This window comes from Nesoenas mayeri (genome assembly GCF_963082525.1).
Source record: "Nesoenas mayeri genome assembly, chromosome: 2".
Taxonomy (NCBI): Eukaryota; Metazoa; Chordata; class Aves; order Columbiformes; family Columbidae; genus Nesoenas; species Nesoenas mayeri.
In genome coordinates this window covers 54,580,233-54,603,676 of record NC_137543.1, presented here as the reverse complement: position 1 = coordinate 54,603,676, position 23,444 = coordinate 54,580,233, and the positions used below count along the sequence as shown (strand labels likewise).

At 37.8% G+C, this 23,444-nt stretch overlaps 1 protein-coding gene across 1 annotated transcript in view; it reads right to left on the bottom strand.

The window, feature by feature from the left end:
- PTPRM (protein tyrosine phosphatase receptor type M) overlaps positions 1 to 23,444 on the bottom strand; it is a gene marked incomplete at both ends in the record, with an annotated part of 469,357 nt that overhangs the window by 25,527 nt on the left and 420,386 nt on the right. The window contains one exon of the mRNA XM_080338550.1: positions 8,828 to 8,925. Within this exon, the coding sequence (XP_080194676.1) occupies positions 8,828 to 8,925 (98 nt within the window). The remainder of the gene's footprint in view (positions 1 to 8,827; positions 8,926 to 23,444) is intronic.

Here is a 23,444-nt window from a genome sequence, read left to right as displayed (position 1 = left end):
CAAGTGGAATAGGGGCTGTAACAGCCACGGGAACGGTGCCAGAGCTGCAGTCAGAGCCACAGACCAACACTAAATGATTCACTCACTGGGAGGGAGAAAAAAACCCCACATAACCCTTTTTTTTTTTTTTTTTTTCTTTTAATTCAGGGTTTTTTCCTGCTTTTGGCTCTTATGCTGCAACGCTGATGCACGTGCAGAGCTCTAGACATGGGAACTGTGTGGACTTCTGATGAGCCAAAGGTCAAGTAAATGCTTAAAGACTAGTCTCCTATCTCCTCCAAGACCTCCCAAATAAATGCAAAGGTGTGTCTTGAAGAGAGAAGCACATCGAATAGTGTAAATCAAAATCGCACTTGTTTGTTGGACTAGGGCCTTTATTTGCACAAGGAAAGACAATTGCAACAAAATAGAATATGGTTTTACTCATCAAATATGGGTAAAGCTGCTGGTAACATATGTTTGTTCATTTTTTCTTTTTAGCACAGCTTTAGCTGCTGTGACTTGATGAATCTCTTTCCCTTTTTATAAACATTTGGTAAATGTTTTACAAAAAAACACTACTAACAGAAGGTTCAGCTAAATAATTGATACATGAATCCAGAACTGAATATTAAATGCATTCATATTTTTTCCACACAGTTGCTACCATAACAGCAAATATCGTCCACAAAGTAGAAAACATAATTTTGAAATCTCATCTGAGCAGAACCATAATTGAGAGTTTGTTCAGATACACCCCGCATTTATATACTAACAAAGTGCCAAAAAATACAGATGTTCATCACAAGATGAAATAAAAGGGTGATTGCCAGAGACATAATGAAAATGCTCCAGTTTAATCTATTCATCCCAAGGTACACTGTCCAATTGTTCCAAACATGTTTATTTTACTAATAATTTCAGAAATTTGGAGAAGATGATTATCTACTTCCACCCCTTAGCTACATCCCCCAGCAAAATAGTTTAATATGAGAAACTAAGAATTAAAAATGAAGGTGGAAAGTTGTTGTTGCTACTTCTAAATTTAACAAACAATGTAGGCAGTAGATAGCTAATGAACACAAATTGTGACTTCCGAAGCTGTATATTTAGCCATTTGGCAATGTCACACATCTAGCTAAAGGCAGTATGAAAGCCAGGACAGTAATTCATTTACGTAGAGGTTTGGAATAGGAGGTATATTACAGAATTAATATGGGAGCTGGCTGTGAAATATTCTTTGTAGTTAGTATAGAACAGTTTAAATAACACTGATTATTCAAAGTTTCCAATTTCCCTTGATTCTGAAATATTCTTAGCAAAAGGTGATATAACTGGCTATGCATTGCATGGACTGTCGTTAGTGAAGAGCAGTATCATAATTCCAATTTAAAATTAATCCTGAACTAAGTAATGATGATAAGTCAGACATAAATTTTGAAGTGAAACCTGTAGGATATAAAATGAAATAACCAATCAAGCTCACTGGTGAAAATTTTTAACATATTTTACAGGTGCAGCTGGGATAACATCATATACTTTTATTTGGCTGACTTGAAGTAAAAGGACATCCAATAATTGGAAGTATTTTTATTTGAATACTTTTCAAACAAAAAAATGTATCATTATTTAAGAACATTTTATAAGTTATAAAACAACCTTTGACAGAAGATAAAACTCAGTCTCTCTTTTTTCTCATTTTCTTTGTTTGCTTTTAAGCAAGTGAGTTAATTGCTTTACACTCATTTTACAGTTTTCTAATAGAGGTATGGAAGAGTATTGAGAAATAGAACATTAAAGATACTGTTTGGCACCATCACAAGAATGGGTCTCTACAAAGGCAGCCAAAAGTCTTTATGTCATTCACAGCTGCCTGAGGGGGAGAGATGTCCCTGTGAATTTTACCGGCTCAGTCTAATGTCTTCCAGTGACGACTCTGAGCTGATATTATTCTCCACCTTCCGCTGCCCTGTGTTGCCTTATCAGCACAATCCCAGGTTGCCTGGTGGATGTACTCTCATTCAACTTCTGCCCAGAACAGCTGGTTTTCTGGACATGCCCAGCAGTAGCCGCACACTCATGCTTTCCACCTCAGTGAATGAGCATGATGTGTTTGTTCTCAAGAATCGGGTACGCTGTTATACCCAGCCTAGTAGCTTGGGTTAGATAAAATGAAGCTGGCTGGCCAAACCCATGGTGTGGCCTCCCTCTGGCCATAAAAAAGAATTAGTCTAGAAGAATTCCTTTAGAGTAAAGGTAACACAAGGTTAAGCTGCAGCAGTGTGTCTTCCTTCATTGATAAGACCAACAGCAGAATACGGGTTGCCTCTATTTCATTGCTTATGTTTAGGCAATTTTGTCTCCCACTAGTCATTAAAAAAAGCTGTAAATAAGTGCACTGTTGTATAGCCCTGGAGGAAAAAAGGCTGAGCACAGAGCACATGAGAAGGGTGGTCCCATGCCAAGATGAAGGACAATTACAGGATTAGCTGGAGCTCTTCCTAGCCTGCCTTAATCCCTTACACAATGGTGAAGTCATGGGCATATAGTTGAGCTGCAGAGCACTACCAAGATAGTGGATTGCCTTCTGGCTCTAAAACCTGATCATCTGATGTTAGGTTAGAAAGCTCTACATGTTGCTCTACCAAGCAAGGTAAAATTGTGTCAGTGCCTCCAGGATACTTCTTTTTTTCACAGAGAGACGGAAAGATTAATTTCACAAGACTGCTGAGGTGAGGAGACTTGCAGTGATGAAGCCATTTCCCTAGCCCTGACATTTCAAAGAAGAACTTGAAGGCCTCTTTGCAAGCTGCACTTAGACTTACATCCTACACCTTGGCAGCACGTCAGCAGCTAGCCGAACAAGGGGCTCGATGCATCTTTTATTTATTTCTCAAAGTGAATTATCTCAATTGGATTAGTGAGCATTAAGATATTAATCTCTGATGATTAAAATTATTTGAAACATAGCTTGTACTGGAAATGAGAATGCTTCAAAACCCTGAGAGCTGAAACCATGTCTACCTTGAGTGACATGGGACAGTGCTGATGAGGTCCTGTTTGATGATGCTAACATTGCTAATCTGGGGACATCTTTACTAAATGATTGCAAAGGGTCTTTCCTTTTCTTTCCTGAAGAAAAACATGATTTTTTTTTTCCCTAAGTGCTCATCGCCTGCTACACATAATGGAGTAATAGCAATTTGTTAATTCCGGTTAGAAGTCTAGAAAGCCGAAATCTACTTTAATGACTAGAAGGGTTCACTAACTTGAAATATTAACAGCAGTTCTAAATTACGATTGTTTTTTTTTGTTTGTTTGTTTTTTTCCCTCATTACTACTCTGTAAAAGAAAAAAAAATCTACTCTATCCAACAAGAGATACTAGAATTGCCATGAAAGCAGAAGTAAAACAACACAATATATAATAATATAATAATGTATATGTACCATAAGCACAGGCCCCAGGTTTTCTAGGTAAACATGATTAAGAAAGGATCTCTCTAGATGGGGAAGGACACCATTTACAGGTTTTAAAAGTTGAGACTACAATTAGGTGGGGAAGGGTTTCATATAGCAACCTTTCTCCCTCTCATTTATAAAATGTAGTTTCTTTCTTCCTTTCTTTCAGTAGAAAGGTTAAATGAAATCTTAGTCACCAGGATGCTTGCAAACTCTTTAGCACACCTCCTAAGGAGCCCTAATGCCAGTATCCTGAATTAATTCCAATGTAGGTAATTGGCTTATTACATTTAGAAGCAGTTTCAATTAGATAGATTGTTCTTCCATTTATACTAAATAGAAATGTGCTGTTTGTGACATGTTAGAGTCACGGTGTTTCACCTCTGCAATATCTACAGAATGGGTGATTTGAATCTTAAATAGTTTGAATTTACCTTTGTTTATCAGAGGATTCTTCTGCATGAAAACCTCTCAAAAGTTGTAAAATGTGTAAGAGTAAGCTTCATAATAGTTTTTTGTCAAAAAAAATCCCTTTTTATTCTAAGAACAGGTGGCAAGCCCATTGCAAATGTCACAGTTTTTATGTTGCTGGAATTTCCTATGAAGTTTTTGTTTGGTTCTTGCGATATGTTTTTAGAAAGAAGTCTTTGGACAGGGCTTTATTTGGCATTTTTTCTTGGATGTCTAATGTCTAACAGAAACAAATCATCAGGTGGACTTGAAGAATATCTATTTCAACATAAAGACTTCTGTTTTTTGTTTGTTAAGGAAATATATTTGTATCTGGTTTAGAAAAGTTTCTTGAATGGTGACCAAGGCTGCATATCCTTAACAAGGACCAAGTTTTCACCCAAGGACCAAGCACATGCACATATGACTGTTCAGAGCTGGGCCCACACAGTATTTCTTGAGAACAACTCTCTCCTGTTAGATTTTATCTTACAACAGGGAACATTTTGTAGCCAGCCAGAAGCGAAGACATGTTCCCTTTCTGTCAGAAGACCTTTGTACGGTTCACATAGACCCCAATACTTTTTAAGCATGAAAAGTAAGAGCCATCAACAGTTTTGCAGCAATGCAGATTGTGAGTGCCACGTAGCATGTCGACTGCAGGTCCCGTCAAACAAGCAAAGGAAAAGCTAAGCCAACACTGTGTTCCTTCTTTTTCCCTATGCAGATACAGCCCTGCTGGCTCCTGAGAGGGGAACATCATGCAGGAGGAGATGGCTCTCAGGACAGCACCACGCTCCTGAGAGAGAAGATGGTGGTGAGAGGCTGTTTCAGCTATTTTAGTTGCACTAAGGTGTGTGTGCAGGCACAGGGACTATTAACCAGTCCATGGCTGACCTTCATTCCTCTGTTTGTGTCACAACCATTCTGTTGTAGTCAACCTCATTTTCTTTTGAAAAAAGGTCTTTTGTGTGCTTATTAACACTATTAGCACTGGCTGTTTTCTAATTCTGGATAATAATTGCAAAACTCTAATTACTGTAATTACTATGCTCCTAGGGTGAGATTTTATTTTTTTATAGTTATTTCTAGTGATTTTTTTTTTGTAAACACTTTGTTATATTAAAAGCACGATAGACAACCATGAGTCCTTGCAGCACATTTATATATCAACCACCTCCACTGAATTTCATCAGTGCATTTCACCATTTATTAATTAGGTATTACTAAATTTCTTCTGCCTCAAGCAAAAACAAGGAATATGAGAGAAAGCAACTACTGACAAATGACAAATGATGTGACATGCCAAGTCTGATTCAGCCAAGCAAGTATTAGTTGCAGCCCAACAAGAGCAAAGATGGTGGTGACAGCTAGATGGCACAACTGAATATAGCCTAGCTCTTCCCTGCACAACTCTTTAGGGTGGAAAGAAATGTTTCCATGTGTGCAAACATTGGGACACTTAAAGAAGGACCCAGCTCTGTCTTTTGGAGTCTGTACTCCAGAGAAGTCTCTTGGAGTAAGCAAGATGTTCTCTCGTGTCTGTTTTCTTATCATCCCTACACTGGTGGGATAAAGAGGTTTTTTTTCTTCTGGAATAATCCACTGTCTTATGCGAAGTGTCTCAGGGAAAGATGTTGTCTGAAATTTCACTACCATGTTCACTTGTTCTACCACTTACAAACATGAGCATGGAGGCCTCTTGCATTAATATAAACCAAAATACATTATTTTGAAATAGCTCATGGTCATGCTGACATGTTTTTATGAGTCTTGGTTTTGCTTTTTAACTGTTAGTGTGTGGTTTGGAAAATTCTGACTCTTGCACTACAATGTAGATATATTATACCATTGACTACTTGTCATTCTCTTTTTGAGAACTTGGTTGTGATTAGAAAGTTGTTGACCCCAGCATGAAGAACACAGAGAATTTTTTTTTTTAAGGCTGCTTCAAGCGCTGCTTATTTGTTTAGGCTTTTTGTACAAGTTCTTCTGTCAGCCTAGGCCAATCTTAACTAAAAACCACTCCATCATCTGTTATCAAAGAACTGTTCATGCAACTCAGCAATGATTTTTCTAAATGACTGTGAAACCTCATTTAGGGTTTTAATAAACAGTCACATTCTAATGAGGTCTTCATAAAACTGACTAAATATGTTTAGAAATCATTAGCTTAAATTACCAGTACAAAAGTCTCCTTAGGGAGCTCTGCAGATTTTGTGATAAGACTTCTGGCAGATGGATTAGTATAACAGCACAAGCAAATTCTGAATTTCCACACAAGCAGTGTAAATGTGAGTCACTGGGTAACAGGCTACCAGATAAAGAGCTAAATGTCCCTCAGGTGGGTTCATTAAAGAGAGAAAACAATCAAACCACATTTCTGTGCCATTTAAATACCAGGTGCACAGCAGTCTGCAGGTGCCAGAAACACTGACAAGGGTCCCTTGCTGGAACACACAAGAGCTTAAAGGGATGCACAGTTTTGACAAGCGTGCCTCAGATAATGACAGATATTGGCAGATGTACCCAGACCCTGCTGGAGGGTAACGCAGGGACTGAGTCATTTGCAGCAGGTGCTTGCATTAGGGACAGCCTCATGGTGATTCCTCCATCTGCAATTAAAACAGTCCTGATGCATAATGCTCCAGGGCAAGAAGCAAGTTCCTAGCACTGATTTAATGACTATCCAGCCAGTCCTGGTAAACAAATACCCATACGCCCCCTCAATGATTAATTCATGAAGGACATACACTGTGTGGCAAACACGTTAAATAGATATTGCTCTTTCCTGAAAATATAAAGAAATTTTCCTCCGTGGCTTACAATGGGTCAAGATGGTTAAAAATAAAAATAATAAACCCCTATAAATCTTACAACAGCAACAGCAACTGAAATAGAAAACCTCAAGTTTGGGAAGGTTATAAGGTTCGCCCTGCAGGAATGCTACCTAAAGGTCCATTAAAATCATTACTAATCAAGGTGGCACAGAGCTTGTGTTAGAGGTTGTGGGACAGATGGTGTGTTTGTAATACGCCTCCTTGTTGCTGATGGTCCCAGCTCTGGGAGCAGGACAGAGGCACCAACAGAGGAGTGACTGTGTTGTTCTGTGGCTCATACGATCTCATTTCCATTAAAAGCTCATTTCAATTCCTGCTCTCTGATCTCACCTATGTTGGCCTCCAGAGAAAGCGAGAACAAAGTCATTTCTACCACTGCCAGAAACCACAAAGCTGCGGATCTGTATCCCACTAGGACTCTTGCACCCTGAAGAAATCTCCACAGCAGCACAAAGTGTTGCTCGGTGCTGAGGGGACGTGCTGGGTACCTGAATGTTGTGAGTTGAGGCCGCCAATGCTGGCACCAAGACTGACGTCTCCCAGGATGATACCTGACAGTTCGCCCTAATTGATGCTTTCAAATATTGACTTTAGGAAAACAGTATGTGGTTTCATGCAGTATGCTATTTCTGTTCTAAGGCTTGTTTATCCACACCCTGAAAACATGCCTTTTTAAGTTGTGTGCTTGGGTACTTAGGACTGTGTATAAAGCTTTAATGAAGAGGTTTGCTGGAGAGCTTCCTCTTCTTGCAAATCCATCCATTTTGAATTGGTATGTGACTATCCAACTATTTCTACTTTCTTCCTCACTCAAGGGATTGAATTTGTAAAGCAATCTCCATGACCCGTTTTTGTCTCTGCAATTAGTTGTACATGTGTTCCTGCAGCAGGTGTTAATTGCAGTCAAAAATCCCATCTTTTTTACATCTAAAAATAATACTGGCACCTGATCTGTTGGCAGGCTTGGGCACACAGATATCTAAACGTTAGGATTTATATTAACAATTGACAAAGAACATAAGGAAGAATAAATTGAGATTGTAAAACTGGACTTGCTAAAAAGGTGGCAAGATCCAACACTTTGACTCACACCACATGAACAGCGCTCACTTTCCTCACGCCAGTGCCACAGGGCAGAGGGGTATCAGCATGAAATTAAAAAGGTCTCTTAAAACCATGTGGCTCACACCTAGATAAGTGCACTTGACTTCTTGTTTCAACACTTCGATTTACAGTAATTGCAACAGCTGCAATAAAAGCATTTTTTTTTTCATTCCAAATGAAAGCTATATGCCCAGTTCACAAGCACATTTTCTAAAAAAAAATCCCAAATGAGAACTAAGACACCAGTGCATAGACAAAGCAGTAAATTAAAAGACTCAGTTATTGACGGTTGCAAGAAACAAAGAAAATGGTTACGTTCAATACCTGTTGAAAACAAAATTAGCCATAATGACTTGAGTAGGAGGCCTACTTTAGAAGTTACCATGCAAATGAAAGTACACAGTATCAACCAGGTAACTCGAGCTTTCCTTTACCACTCAGCTTCTGAAGACTTCCTGGTCAACAAATTTAACGTACAAATGAATAAAGCTAATTTTTTCTGGTTTAGTCCAGAGGCTTACAGGAAGGAAAACCCAAACAAATCATGTTGATTTAAACTAACATACTAGGAAGAAGGTGCAATTTCATAGTTTAACTACTTTTCTCAGAAATCTGTTTCAGAATTACTCCCCCTCAGCCTCTCTTAAAAAACAGATGACCTTGTTCTGTAATTAGTTCCCTGGTTTCCCTTAATAGAAATGGTATGTCTGAGATATATACAAAGATAGGACACTCTCCCTCTTTGGCAGTCTTTGCCAGCTGTGCAATACAGAAAGCCACTTTATCAGTTACTTTTTCATTGTGCTAATGTTATCAAAGACAAGCATCCACAGCATGTTTAAAAATAATTGATAACGAACCTCTTAGCAGAGGCAGTCATAAATATTTTATGTGCTATATTCAGTATATAAGCATCTTGTTGGTCTGCTATTTAATTTCCAAAAGCAAACACCTTGGAAGTCTTTCATCTTTTTAAGTGTAAAAATCACTTACCCTTCCCACTTCTACGAGATTAGTAACCATGATTATGCTGGCTGTGTTTTCATGCCATACCATTCTCCAAAAGTCATATATTGTCTCCTGCATTGGTCCTGAAACAATAAATCAAAGGAAAGGTTACTTTCTGAGAGTCTCATGACTGGAAGCTTGTCTCCGGGGAACTTTGAGAAACCGTGACTATACTCATATATTCATTTCACCATCATCATATTTTTCATTTAGGGTCAATTTATTTTCTGTCATCCCACCTATCTGCATTTAAGTATTTTTCGCCTGAAATAGTGCTCTGAAAGAAAGTTAGTTCTCTGGCATTTAGGTATTTATCTCTGTAATACCCAGAAGTGGAATTACAAAAAATGGATAACATTACTCTTTCTCTTAACAATTGGATGATAACCTAGGGAAGGTGTATTTGGAATGAAATGAGCCTCAATAGACTATGTGGCCTTTCCTGGTTTCTAATATTTTTCTTAGTATTCGCTATCCATCAAATTACTTCAGCTCCTAAATTGTATTTCCCAAAGTGAGACAGAAGTTATCGTTTTTTTGCTGCAGTGTATCACTTTGCAAAATGGCCGGGAAAGTGGTAAAGAACCCTGGCATTGCAGTGCTCTCCCCAACAACCTGTGTGCTTTTGCAGATGAAGACACAGGGCTTCCTCTAGCGCCGTGCTGAAGCTGGGTACCAGCCCCCAGGAAATGTTACAGAAATCTAAAATGTTGAGAACAACCTTGTCATTTTGCATCTGTCCGGTCCTGTCTGTTTCCAGCCTATACATCTTACCCATGATGTACAGTTTTAAACCACTGCTTTAAAAACAGAGCCAAAAAGAATAAACAAATGTAAATTACTATCAGGTACTATAATCTTAACATCCATACTGAATACATTACTGAACTGCCATACTGCAGTAAGCAATTAGTGGCTTATTAGAGGAATGCCTTAAAACAGCTAATTTGAGGACAAATGGATAATGTATTGGCCTAAGAGTTCCTCTAGTGAAGAAGCCAACATTATTAAAGCATTACAAAACCATATATTGACAGGTTTCGGTAGTTTGGCACCCATTATTTGGTACTTTGAGCTCCCTCTGAAAATAAAATTTCTCTCTGAAAGTCAAGTACTTAGTGAGAAATGTAGTAATGTATTATTACTGTATTATTCTGGCAGGGAGGTTGGACTAGGTGATCTTCAAAGGTCTCTTCCAACTCCAAGTACTGTACGACTCTGTGATTCTATGACATTATATGCAAGGCAAAACCAACTCACTAGGCAAATATCACCAGTGTTAGGACGTAAGTTACTTAAAACGCAAGTTTAAGAAAAAGGATGGTAATAATCTAAAACTTTGGATTTTTAAGAATTTCTTTGTATTTTCAGCAATTTCAAAGGATAATATCACCATTCATAATTTGTATAGACCACTTAAAGAAGCTATGTATTCTCCTCCTTGCTTTCTCTGCTTTAAAAAATGGTGCACATATAGTTAGTATCACAGGTTTCCCTATAAACACCCATTATTTGCTTGCTTTGGTTGTTCATATAACAGGAGAAAAAGCCATTTAAAACAACAGGAATCTAGGACTGTTACAACACAAGAAATGTCAGAAGGTCTCAGAGTAGAAGTAATAGCACAATAGAAACTACAGTTTCTGAAATTATCAAATTCAAGCTGACGTGGCTGCAAAACTGAACACCTTTTTTTTTGTCTCTTAATTTACAGCACACAACAGTTGATACTTCTGTGAGATTTCATTTTGAAGTATGACAAAAGTTAAATCTCTTTCCACCTTATGGAAATTTACAGCAAGAATTTACTTCTACTTTTTTTTCTACAGGCACCATAATTTGTCTTGTGATTTAAAGATTCCTACATTTCAGATCCTGAATACACAAATTACAAATGGGGAGAGATTCCAAATACTAATTTCTTCCTAAAGATTTTGATTTTGTCATCATTTATGAAGAAAAAAAAGAAAATAAATTATGAAAAAATATATATTTAGGAAAAAAGTAACAGCATTTTTCAGGCCAGAGAAACAGCTGCACTCTGACAAGTATTTCAAGTTTGATTTCACGTGTTCTTCCAGAAGAAATCTCCTATTCTGCAGTGCTGAGTAGGCTCTTCTCAATCTTACTATCCAAATGATAAGACAATAATAATTAAAAGTGCTTGATGGGATTTCCTGCATTCCTCAAGTATTCTCAAGTGTTTCCTTGCTTTTCCTCTCCAATTCTTACATGTAGTCTCCAAACTTCTTTCACATTCAGGACACTGAATGGGAAAAAAAAAATCCAAAAACCTACCTTAAAGTCTCAGAAAATAATTCTTTTCTACCCCATTTTTCTTTTCTTCTTGACATTTTTCAAATTATTTTCTGACATATGAATAAATTATTACTTGTCTCCAGCCAGAATTGAAAAGCCTTAGAGAGTGGGTAGGGTTGGAGGATTTATTGTCATGAAGAACTGAACAATTTGATTCCAGAGACTTGTGGTAGGGAGAAAAAGAGCCTATAATTGTTCTTAAGCATCAGCTTAACAGATGTGTGCACAATAGGCTGGAAGGTTATTCTCAGCAGTTGCCCCCTTGCCGGAGGAGCAGGTCTGAAGAGAAGGTACCATGCTGCCTAACAGTAAGCCTGTGGTGTACCCCATTAGCTACACAATACAGTAGTTGGTATCAAAGATTTCTGCTGCGAAAAAAAGAAATCAACACCATAGTGCAACCAGAAGATGAAAAGCAAAGGAAAATAAGAAAAAGAAATCAAGCCTCCAAACCCCAAGCTAATTAAATGCATTATTGAAAAAAAACTCAACAGAAATGGTCGGTTGTATATATCACAACCATTAGTTGTATTACCAGTAGTTGTTAGTTGCTGCTCTGGGAATGCAAACATATTAGGAAATGGAAAAATCACACAGCTTTTAAGAATGGTTTAAACTCTTAAGAAGCTGCTTCTGTACATGGAGCTTTCTAGAGCCTCTATTTCTGCTTTTTATTGTGAGACCCAGTTCTAACAACTGGTATTGCTGCTGGGGTATTCGATCAATTTGAATGTGATAAACTAGCCCAGAAACCCAGAAAAAGTGTTTAGATGGAGGAAAAAAAGCAAACACACAGAGAAACAAGTAAAACCTGAAATGTCCCCAGCACTTACTCAGATGTGACTTGTAAATCTATGGGTCATTTTTCAATTTCTAGAAAAGTAAGCAGCTTAAACAAGGAACCTTTTTCTAGCGTAGAATGTCAAATTCACAAGCTAATGTTTGGTCCACCTGAGACCTAATTCAGTAACAGATATTAAAGCTAGAAACGTACAGAAAACGAACAGATACCTTTAAGCTGTCCCCCATGGACAGAGCATGGGCAGCGATAGCCATGAGCACGTGTTGATGGAGGCAGGGGACTGACAAAATGCAGAACTTAAACGCAGCAGTTAAATTCTGTGTTGAAAAGAGTGCAATAAACCTCCTTCCAGTGAGTGGATGTGTTCAGCTCGTGTGAGTAGGTGGTTACAAACTGGTTCCCTCACCTAACGGTTACTGCAGTTTCTAGTAGCAGTAACAACTGCCTTCACTTTTTCCTGAAGCAAAACTTGCTGTTTGCTACTGTGCCTGCCTGCAACTCGACCAGTCAAGGACAACTAGCTAATAGTTGCATAGAGGGAGCTGCATTTTAGCACTCATTATTTACTGTATATGAGCCCTTCAAAATGAACTTAAGATACAACAATTTTTTTCTTATTAACAGATATGACTGCATGGCAAAAAAAGCCAAAAAGCAATGATTTCTTTTGCAAGTACACTGTCTAAAACCCCCAAACCCATTATGTTGCAAAAATGGTTCAAAATACACATGAAAGCATAAAAACAGAGATTAAAAAAAATATCACTGGGAGAAGAGAATACAAGCTAATAGTTTAAAAGTTCAATAATGCTCTTTTTTTCTAATGAACCCCTTAAGTAGGAAAGACTACCTGTTAGTAGGTTAACTTACAGAGAATTTCACAGGAGGAAGCAAAATTATAGGGTGATTAATGGGCCAGTCCAGTGTTCTGATAATCCGTAAATCCATGCTATTTGCTCTTTTCCCTGTGCTAGAATTTGGAGTTAAGAACAAAACTCCCTTTCAGAAAGAAGTTACATAAAAAACCTGCAGTTAAATGTCATTTTAAACTATAAATATCACTGACTGCAGGCAAGGGAACATCTCCCTTAACTAAAGTGAATTTTTTTCTCTACTCAATAAGGCAACGTGCCCAAGATTTTATCAATGGGATTTTGCAGGTGCATCATTATGTGATGAGATTTTCATGAGCATTCAGTTCTGTCAGCCTCCCAGTTACCTCATGGAAAGCTCTTCAGTGGTCAGCAGCTCTGCAAACCCAGACACCTCTTTGTGTGACCAGGTGTAGTCTAAGGACTGTAAGAGTAGGTCACACTTTAAAATAAAATGAAATAAAATAAAATAAAATAAAATAAAATAAAATGAAATAAAACGTCTTGATGTTTGTATCTAAAATTGTCAGCATACTATAAAGAAAAGTTATAGATCCCAGTTGTGCTGATTTAGTAAAAAAAAATCACATCAACTAGCACATTAAACTGCTAGTTCAGTATTTTATTGTCATTCCATCGTTACTGCCACACAGCAGCACAGCTGTATCTTGGCTCATCTCTGCCCTCCCCAAATGAGCTGGTTTCTGTATCAAGATACTTCGAAGATCTGATCAGTTGCTGATAATCTGAGCTGTCAAGAGCAGTCTTTATCAGATGCTTGTTGAATAAGTATGGTGGCAAGTATTTAACTTTCACTCTTTCCAGGAGTTCTTAAGAGTTCAGTGTCCCCATGGAGGTAGGCGAAGTCCAGAACAAAGCTCTGCTATGAAAACTTAAGAAACTCAGGCAGTAAATATGTAGTCTTTCTGCAATAGCTTCTGTCAAAATAGGTTTAGACATTTGTTTTCTACCATAACATACACACTTAAATTGACTTTAAGGGCTTATACAAGAGTCTGTTTTTATAGACACAGTATGTACGCTCCTCTAAATACTGTGAATAATTTTTAAGTCTGAGATAAAACTGTGACCAAGAAATCACTAAACCATATGGGCTCAGAACTCACCAATAAATATCTGAACACATATAAATCAGTCTTTTGTATTTTAAAGTGTCAAGAAAACAACTATGAAAAAGAATCAGGTCATATAACCTGGATACTTCTAATGCTTTTTAAATAAAGTTCTCCCAAGTCTGTTCCAGAAACCAAAACAACATTGAGGCTAAAACACACCCCAGTGCCATGCACCTCTTCACTTTTACTAGTATCTCATATAGTCCTGTAAGAATTAGCCCTAAAAGGCAACAGATGTTTGTACTGGCAAAACTTGGCCATAAATGCTTCAGTGTTATTTATTAATTGCTGGTTTCTAGCTGCCATACTTCAGCATTAATTATCATTTGTCTCTTCTGCATATTGCAGCCTCAGACATTTTATGCACTAAAGAATCTCAATGAAATTAAACAAAAACCAAGTAATGAGCTGAAAAAAACCACTTTTTTCTCACTTTTCTCACTTTATTTCATTTGACACATAGTGTCGATACAGACTGCAACAGCAGTTGAAATACACTTTCTAATTTTAGCCTTACAAATATGAATTATTATGTAATGTTCAGCAGGGCTATGCTGGCTTTCCTGATAAAACTTGCCTCAAAATCTCTCTTGCCTTGGAAAAATACAAGTAAACAAAGCTCTAGATGAACTTCCAGTGAGGCTGATTCCCTCTCAGTACAGGGTGTTTCAAAAAGATGGACCTGACTTCAAAGCAAAGTGATTTCAAATTGGGTCCATCTTTTTGAAACACCCTGCATCTTAAGCCAGCAGGCAGCCCAAGCAAGGAAGCCTGAGGCTATGGCTGATCTTATGTGAGGTATGGAAAATCTCCCTGTCAGTTTTAAACCTTATTTTAACTGATTCCTCCACGATAGCAGATCAGAGATGTTGCAAAGCGGAGCTACTTGTTTCCAGGGACAGTAATTAACTCATAGTTAGGTAAGAAAGAACAGCATTTTGTAAGCAAGAATTCTACCAGAACTTAATTCACAAGCAAATAAAAAAATGTTATTTCTCCTAACACCAGTTTTAACCCAGGCTTCAGAATATTTCAATTGTAGCCAGTCCACCATATTTTTTTTTTTTGGCCTGTTGCAATGATACCACCTTAAAATGCAAAAAAAAGAGAACAGTATGCAGCAACACTGTTCCACAGTAAGTCACCTCAGCTACACTCAAGTGGGTTAATCAGGACAGAGCTATGAATTTAAAATGTGTTTTTCATGATTTTTCTCACCTTAGAAGGATTGTCAATAAGAAATAGATCTGACTGAATCTTGTTAGCTTGACATTTCAGGAAAATGCTGCTTATAAAGCAAGCTGAAATGCTTTATTAGGACAAATCCTGCTCAGTGCCGCTACTGGCAACACAGAAGCTTTCTACTGTATCCTTCATTCAGGAAAAACACAGCCTTCTCTCATTATCAGCCAAGGGACAGCACAGTGAATAGTAATTGGCTGATATTCAAGCACAAACTAAATCCTACCTGTTTCGAGGCAGCCAGTCAGCAAGCCCTGCTGCCTGCACATCACTATATGTGAAAATTGGCTTTCAGAAAATGAAATTTTCGAAGTGCTTTCAAGTCCCATTAGCTTTCAACGAGGCTTAAATTACTAAGTGACTGCGGTGCATGGAGAAATTTTATCTATAGCTCCCATGAGACTGACCAGCGCTTTGGCTGGCTTTCTGTACCACCTCCTCGTGTATTTAGAGGAGTCAGCACTAGACCTTTCACAGGATGAAGGAAAGGAGATTGACCTGTAAATTCTCCATCTCTTTCTAAACGTAAAAAGAGCATAAAAACATTTGGCCTGTAACATGCCGTTTACAATGTACAGCAATGATAAGCCACAGTCCTTTTATGAAATATATATAAGTGTCTCAGAGCTAGCTAAAATAATAAAAATCCTCCATTCTAAATTCCCAGCTTAATATAGAGATGCTTAAAAATTATATCCTTTGAGTAATGACTAAACTGATTATTTAAAAGCATTTTTTAATTTAAAATTGCTCATTTCAGAAAACTAGATAATCATTAGTTTGAAAATATACACGTACACATCAACTATAGGCTAGAGCTGGATCATTTCTCTTGCCGGCATTTTCTCTGATCTTATTCTGCAGTGACTCTGTGGGTAGTCAGAAAGTTTTATGGGGATGTGGTATTTAATCTCTGAAATATCATATGGCATTTTCTTTTCTTTATTGATATAGATCTAACTGGGCTGGAACAGCACACATCTCTATGCATTATTTTGTCTGCATTATCGTACCGTCTAGAAATCCCAGTCTGGGACTGGAGCGGGAACTGCATCACATATTAAATGCCCATGAATAAACAAAAGGTGTTCAGGCCCCTCACAGTCACAATCCAAAAATACCTTGAGAGACAACAGGATGCAAGGCAGGGTTCAAATGAACTGAACTGGTTTGGTATAATACACAGCAGCCACAATATGCCAGCTCCCTAGGCATTTCTGAATCATCTTACCTGTCCCTGCTCCACATTAGTATTTCCACCATGTTCAGAAACAAGCCATTGCTGCACCTCAATGTATTTTGAAGTCTGAGACCAGACTTTATTCGTGCACTCTTGGCAGGTGCTATTTAAGACATTTTTATAACACTACAGCTAATGCTACCAGCTAACTTTCCATCTAATAAAGTGTTACACACTTATCGATTGACATTTCTCCACGGCTAAATTTTCAATACTAGCTCAGTTTGTTCTGTATCAACAAAATAAAATGAAAATGTCATATGATTTCCCAAAGAATAAATAGCACATTCCCATAACATATTTTGACTACTCACAGAAGTACCACAGTCTGGGAACAGAGGAACTGGCAGCAACAGTCCAGATTTATCCAGTTAGCTTGAGATTAGGTGAAGCTGAATGCAATAAAAACTGCGTACATAGTACTAGTGAACATGTATGTGTCACCATGCCATTCAAGAAAGCTGCTTTTTCTGTTCTTAATGGCAGGAAATTAAAAAACCCAACAAAATAACGTAGTTGTAGTTTAATGTAGTTCATCCAGTATAATTGAAGAACAATTCCTTTCATGTAATTTGTTTGCCACACAGCAGGGATGTTAAATGGTCTGTTCCTCTCATTAACATTTTGTGAGGCTGGATAAATCCAGTATCTTTCAAATTCCATGTTACACGTAGCATTCCTGGGGGTTAGGGATTCTCTAGTGAGGGTTATGTGGGATACCTGAATAAGGTCAGAATCTTGGATCTTTACCTCACGCAGCTTTTAAGAGAGCACTGCTAGCCAATGGCCTGCAGGGAGTTTCAGTTTTCTCTGCTATGAAACAGGAATATTTTGAATACCTACAATTTTAAGTCCTGGCCTTGGTGTATTTTCCAGTGGAGTGTACTGGCTCTAAGAGAAATACAGTTGGTCTCACTCACCCATGGGCTTTCTTTCTCTCTATGCCCTACATTTAATTGTTTAATTACAGTCAAGCATGCCAGGAGAATGATCGGGGACTCATCTGGGAAACTGAGATACAAGCCCAAATTGATTCAGATCAAATAGCACCATGAGGTCACAGTTCTGACTGAAGGATTATTCCAGAAGCCTTGAGCCCACGGTTTGATCCCGAACTGCCTTTGTGAAAGCAGTCCAACAGAAAGTTTCCCTTTAGCTGAATCAATGTTTTCCAGTAAGAAATGTGCTTTACTTCCTGATTTGTGCATTCTTCTCAATAAGGGTGATTTGCATCATGGAAATATGAATACCTATTAATCACTCATTCTAAATAGCCCATCTGAGCTTGGGAAGACTAACAAATATGGAATGTATTTTGCAAAAAACATGCTGCCTGTAACATTTCCAACTCAAAAATCTTAGGTAATTGACTTGTTGGACTGGGTTCTTCATATCAACTTGTAATGCAGAATCAATTTTGATGACAGATGAGAAGTTTAAGATCGTTTTATCCCCTTCAGTAGAAGGTTCCTTAGGGAATGGACAAAAGAACCTAATTAGTCTTTCCCATTTCTACTTTCTATTTTCATGTTGAGTCAATCATAAGCATCAGGATGTAATAAAATCATCACTATTCTCTAGCTCGAAAATACGAGTTCATTTTGGCTACTTGTTTCTTGTATTTTTCCCTGAGGACCTTATTGTGAAGGAATGTTGCTCATGCTTCTGAGTAAGATATTCAGATGCTGCATTTTTTAAACTTGTGCTGGGAGTTTAAGTGCATTAACACAAACACTTTACCCAGATGAACAAACAAGATAATTTAGTCAATATTAAAGCAAAAGTAAAAATGCTAGCAAAAGCAAATTTGTCATAATTTAGGTATCTCATGGATGAGATGTATCACTCACAATATAGTTTTCTATTTAAGGCTGCGGAACTTGGGTACATTCATTTCCTTCTCACTCATAGAAACAGAATCAAACAAATATTAGTCAGATCAAAATACATGCGAAGATCATTAACAAACATGTATTGGATATTTTTCCTTTTAAGATAATTATGGTAAAAATTAAATCTGCATGACAACAAATTCTCTCAGCACTATTATTTAATGCTATTTTTGGGACCATATTGGTTATTTTCGGCAATTCAAGTAGGGAAGGGCAATGCTAACATTTTAATTCTATTTTTTATTATATCTTATGGAGACTGTGGTATTTGATGTACGCTGTAAACAAGGAAAGCCATTCTAACATGTGGAGTGTATTTGCATTTAATATAGACACAGAAACATGAGCATGCTTGCAACAGAATGAGATTTAGCAGCAGCAGAGAGAATGTCTGCAAAGTCTATATCTGAATATGCAACTACACGGAAGAATACAGATGGATGGGGAAAGAAATTAATCCGATAAGCTTGTATCTTATTTTTTTCCAAAAGCTGTGCTTCAAAATCACCCAGACTGTCATATGCATTGGTGGCCATATCAATACAGAGATTTCAGTTGCCACCAAAGGATATAGAATAAAGATGACAGGTTTCAAAGATTCAGATATGGAGACAAGACAAAAATGAGCTGCCTTATTTGTTTCTTGATACATTTGTTTTTTTCTCTTTGTAAATTTGCTACACTTTTTTCCCCTCTCTTTCCCTCAGCAAACGAGAAGACGAAAAGCATTCTTACACCTGCTGCCAAGCTTCCTCCAGGCTGCTGAAGACCAGCTGGAAAATAAACTTCAGAGAATAAAAGATGCTTTGGCTACGTGATTTTCCAGACAAACTGCACTTCTCTGCTCCTTCTGCTTTAGCATTAGGCGTCACTGATTGATAAGCATGTTAATAGTACTCTGTCAAGTGTGCAAGGTACCTTCCCCATCAAGTCCAATTTACAGCTGATTCTTTATCAAGGATTGAAATCCTATCATCAAACATCAGCTTTTCATAATTCAAACTCCCCAAAAATACAATGTGAGGTGCATTTGTAAGGCTGATGTTGTATACATCTTCCTGGCACAGAAAATGGATTCAGGTGCATAATCTAGGTAATTATGAGTCTGAGAAGCAAATACACTAATACGTGACCTCCATAATGCTCGTTTTGGAAAGTGTGTTTGGTTCATAAGGACAGTTTGCTCAGCTCTTGAGTTTCAGGAAGATCATAATTTCCTTGTTTGCAGGACTTACAGTCACATGTTTTAAAAGAGAACAAATATATACTTTTCATACAATCTTCTATTTTCTATAATACAATCTTGAATAATTTATTTTTGCCTGATTGACTTCTTTATCTACTTAATTACTGTAGTATCTCATTTCTCTTACTTCTTAATTCTGATATGTAAAGTGTGTTGTAGTTATTCTAGACTGACTTTGCAACAGAGCAATCAAACCAATATCTTGTCTTTGTGACAAAGCTCTATATATCCTCTGAAGACCTTTATGTCTGCTCTCCTCCTGCTCAGTCTTTGTGAGGGAGAGAATAGGATTGCTTTTTCTTCCCCTGTGGCCTCGACATAGGTCTACAGAAAAATCATCAGCTTCTCAAACTGTTGTTTCACAAGTCACATGAACAAGCAAGTGAAAGAACAGCCTGCATTGAATGAGGGAATTTATGTGCTACAAATAAATATTAAATCATTACTCAGTATTGTTTCTAGAGCTTGTCTGTACTTTCAAAGAATTTCTGAAGGTTTATGAAAGGTGGGCACGTATTTTTTGCAAAAGGTAGCCACACATACGTGAAGAGTATAAGTGGCTCTACCTCGTAATGGACGTATCAGCAGTTCTAACACAGTTATCACTAAAATCTCCTATCATAAACAAAGAGGCAGAGGGAAACTCTTGTATTTTCATGTGCCATAATGTGGCAACCTTCGAAAAGCATTGACTTGGATAGTTACCAGGTTTTACTACACACTGTCTCCTTTTGTCCCCAACACTAGTAAAAGTACCAACTTCTTCAAAGATGCTCAAATGCCGCAATTGTTGTCATCAGCCTTCGGTGGGAAATGGTAGTAAGAGAGCTCTGGTGAATCTGCCATATGGCTTCACAATATAACCTGGAGATACCACTTCCATATCCAAAGGGTCTATTACTTCTGTATGTACTTGGATGTAGTGAAAAAAATAACTTTGCCATTTGTCTCCACTATTGCAAAACAGGTGAAGGACAAGTTTCAGAAAGCCTCACCTATTCAACGTAGTGCTTAGGAATAGGTTGATCTCTTTCACTGAAGACAGATGGCTTCAATCACCTTTTAACATTTTGATGATCAAGAAATCAAGAACAGCATCAAACGCAGTTGAATCTTGAAGATTAATGCAGGGGTATAGAATTCAATCACTTCAAATACATATCAGGAAGTCAGACTGAATACCCTACGTCCTGCAAAAATGACAGCATTTACAAAGCTGAAAAATTGTGTAGCACAATCTTGCGTTGCTGTTTTTCAATTCCCCTGAAGTAATTTCAAATGCTAATTTTCATGTGGAGGCTAAAACCATGGCAGCAAAAGTTTCTTTGTAAAGATACGTGTGGAGCTTCCACACTGCTGTAGTTCTGACAACTTTCTGCAACATAAAACCAAAAAATATTCCAAGGAAGTTAACAATATTATTATTCAAAGCAATATTTCTGCTTCAGATGCCTCAAAGGGAACTTTCAGTTTGAAAGAAAACGTATTTCTGTTTTTGAAAGCCCTTATTAAAATGTTCGCACAACATATACAGTTGTGTGCAGAAGAAAGACACATTTTGCAGAAAAGAGAAGGAATATGAAAGGGGTTATTACTGTGGCAGGTTTATGCTTCTGTAGTGAAGACTGTAAACATTTCCACTGTAAATATTTATTTTCAGAAGTTTATAAATCATACCTAAAAAACTTCACCTGACTGAAACTTGACTTGATGTCTGTCTCCATAATCACCAATACAAAAAGTGAAACAATTTAGCATCTGCTTTACAATTGGATATAGACAAAAAAAGAGGCTGAAATGCTACACTAGGCTATTATATTGAGAACTGCTTTATTTTCAAGAACAACTTTTTACAGTCATTAAGAAGTTCTCTGAAGTATTTCCACAACATATCTGACATCCGGTTCCTCTGCAAGCTGCAGCAAGCAGAGACAATTTGACCCTTGAGGAAAATTCAAAAGTCAGAGATGCACAAATGAATGTACTTCATATATAAAGACATGCAGCTTGCATGTGAGTATCTGCTGTTTCACCCATGACTGATCTGCTCAAAAATCAGCCCTGGTGGAAATGGCAATGAACGATGCTGTAGAACTATACTAACATTTGTTTGTCACTCATAATTTACAGTTGCTGGTGCAGTGGTGGAGGAAGCATTACAAAATCTTTGATAGAGACTTGCTAAAAGAAGCTAGGTCAGCTCAGTTAACCATGTGAACTTCAGGGGACACAGAAAAAGTAAATGCAAAGAAAGATTAACTTTTCCTGCTTAGTAATCAGGGTGAGATATGCAAGATCAGCAACAGTCATCCAACAATAAGCTGGGAGTTCTGGTCAGCAACAGCTTGACCATGAGTCAAGCATGTGCCCTTGTGGCCAAGAAGGCCAATGGTATCCTGGTGTGCATTAAGAAGAGTGTGACCAGCAGGTTGAGGGAGGTTCTCCTCCCCCTCTACTCTGCCCTGGTGAGGCCACATCCGGAGTACTGCGTCCAGTTCTGGGCTCTCCAGTTTAAGAAGGACAAGGAATTACTGGAGGAAGTCCAGCGGTGGGCTACAAAGATCGTTAGGGGCATAGAGCATCTTTCTTATGAATAGAGACTGAGAGAGCTGGATCTGTTCCACCTGGAGAAGAGAAGGCTGAGAAGGGATCTCATCAATGTTTATGAATATCTCAAGGGTGGATGTCAAGAGAATGGGACCAGACTCCTTTCAGTGGTGCTCAACGATAGGATGAGGGGCAATGGGCACAGACTGAAGCACAGGAGGTTCAATCTGAATATGAGGGGAAACTTCTTTACTTTGAGGGTGCCAGAGCACTGGAACAGGCCGCCCAGAGAGGTTGTGAAGTCTCCTCTGGAGACATTCAAAACCTGCCTGGACACATTCCTGTGCGATCTGCTCCGGGTGAACCTGCTTTAGAAGGTGAGTTGGACTAGATGATCTCCAGAAGTCCCTTCCAACCCCAACCATTCTGTGATTCTGTAATAAGAACATCGAGCAGTATGTGTGAGAATAAGTACCATACAGATATTCAACCTAATGGTCTCACGAAAGGACCTGGTTAAAAATCATTGAGTACCTAACTCCTGGAATAGAAAAGCTAGTTGCCAGTAAATTGAACAGTTCATACAAGAGCTTGATATTCTGCTATAAAAGAATTTTAAGTAATTATACCTATAGGAACAAGGGATATATAAAACAAAGTCACAAGTTTCAAATTGCACCAGCTTGCCGGTTCTGCATGACCCAATATGCCGGCTTGTGACGAGGGATTCTTTTTAATCACGGTGACTCAGGTGCGGATCCCATCTGTTGATGCCAATTACAGCAGATCACCAAAAGTCTTTATTAGCTGTAAATTTAGTCTACCACTCACATTATACTTATCACATAAAGGAAAAATGATGTTAATTTTAAAATTGAAATTGCACACTCTGAAAGTATTGCTCTTAAAATGGAAGTAAAACCTTTTCTGATTATTAGTTGAGAAAGCCTTCATTAGGTAAGTCTCTCAAAAAAATTTTCCTCCCTGTAATTCAAATTAACAGCAGGATGCTATGAATGCCAAAGTGGAAAAATACCAGTCTGTATGTCAAACTCTGGTTAGTATGGAAGACACTAACACTTTAATAAACAGGTGATTATGCAACTCCCAGCTCTGTTAAAAGCAGATTGGTAGTCTATTACAAACTGATTAAATTTGCCACTTTTTCACTTCAAACAATTATATTTGCTCATTAACACTTGATATCTTGAATGCAGCTTAAGAAGAACATAGGAAAATTAAATATCAATCATTCTAACTCCTCAGAGATTTAAAACTGACTCATGTAATGATATTTTCCTTCAAA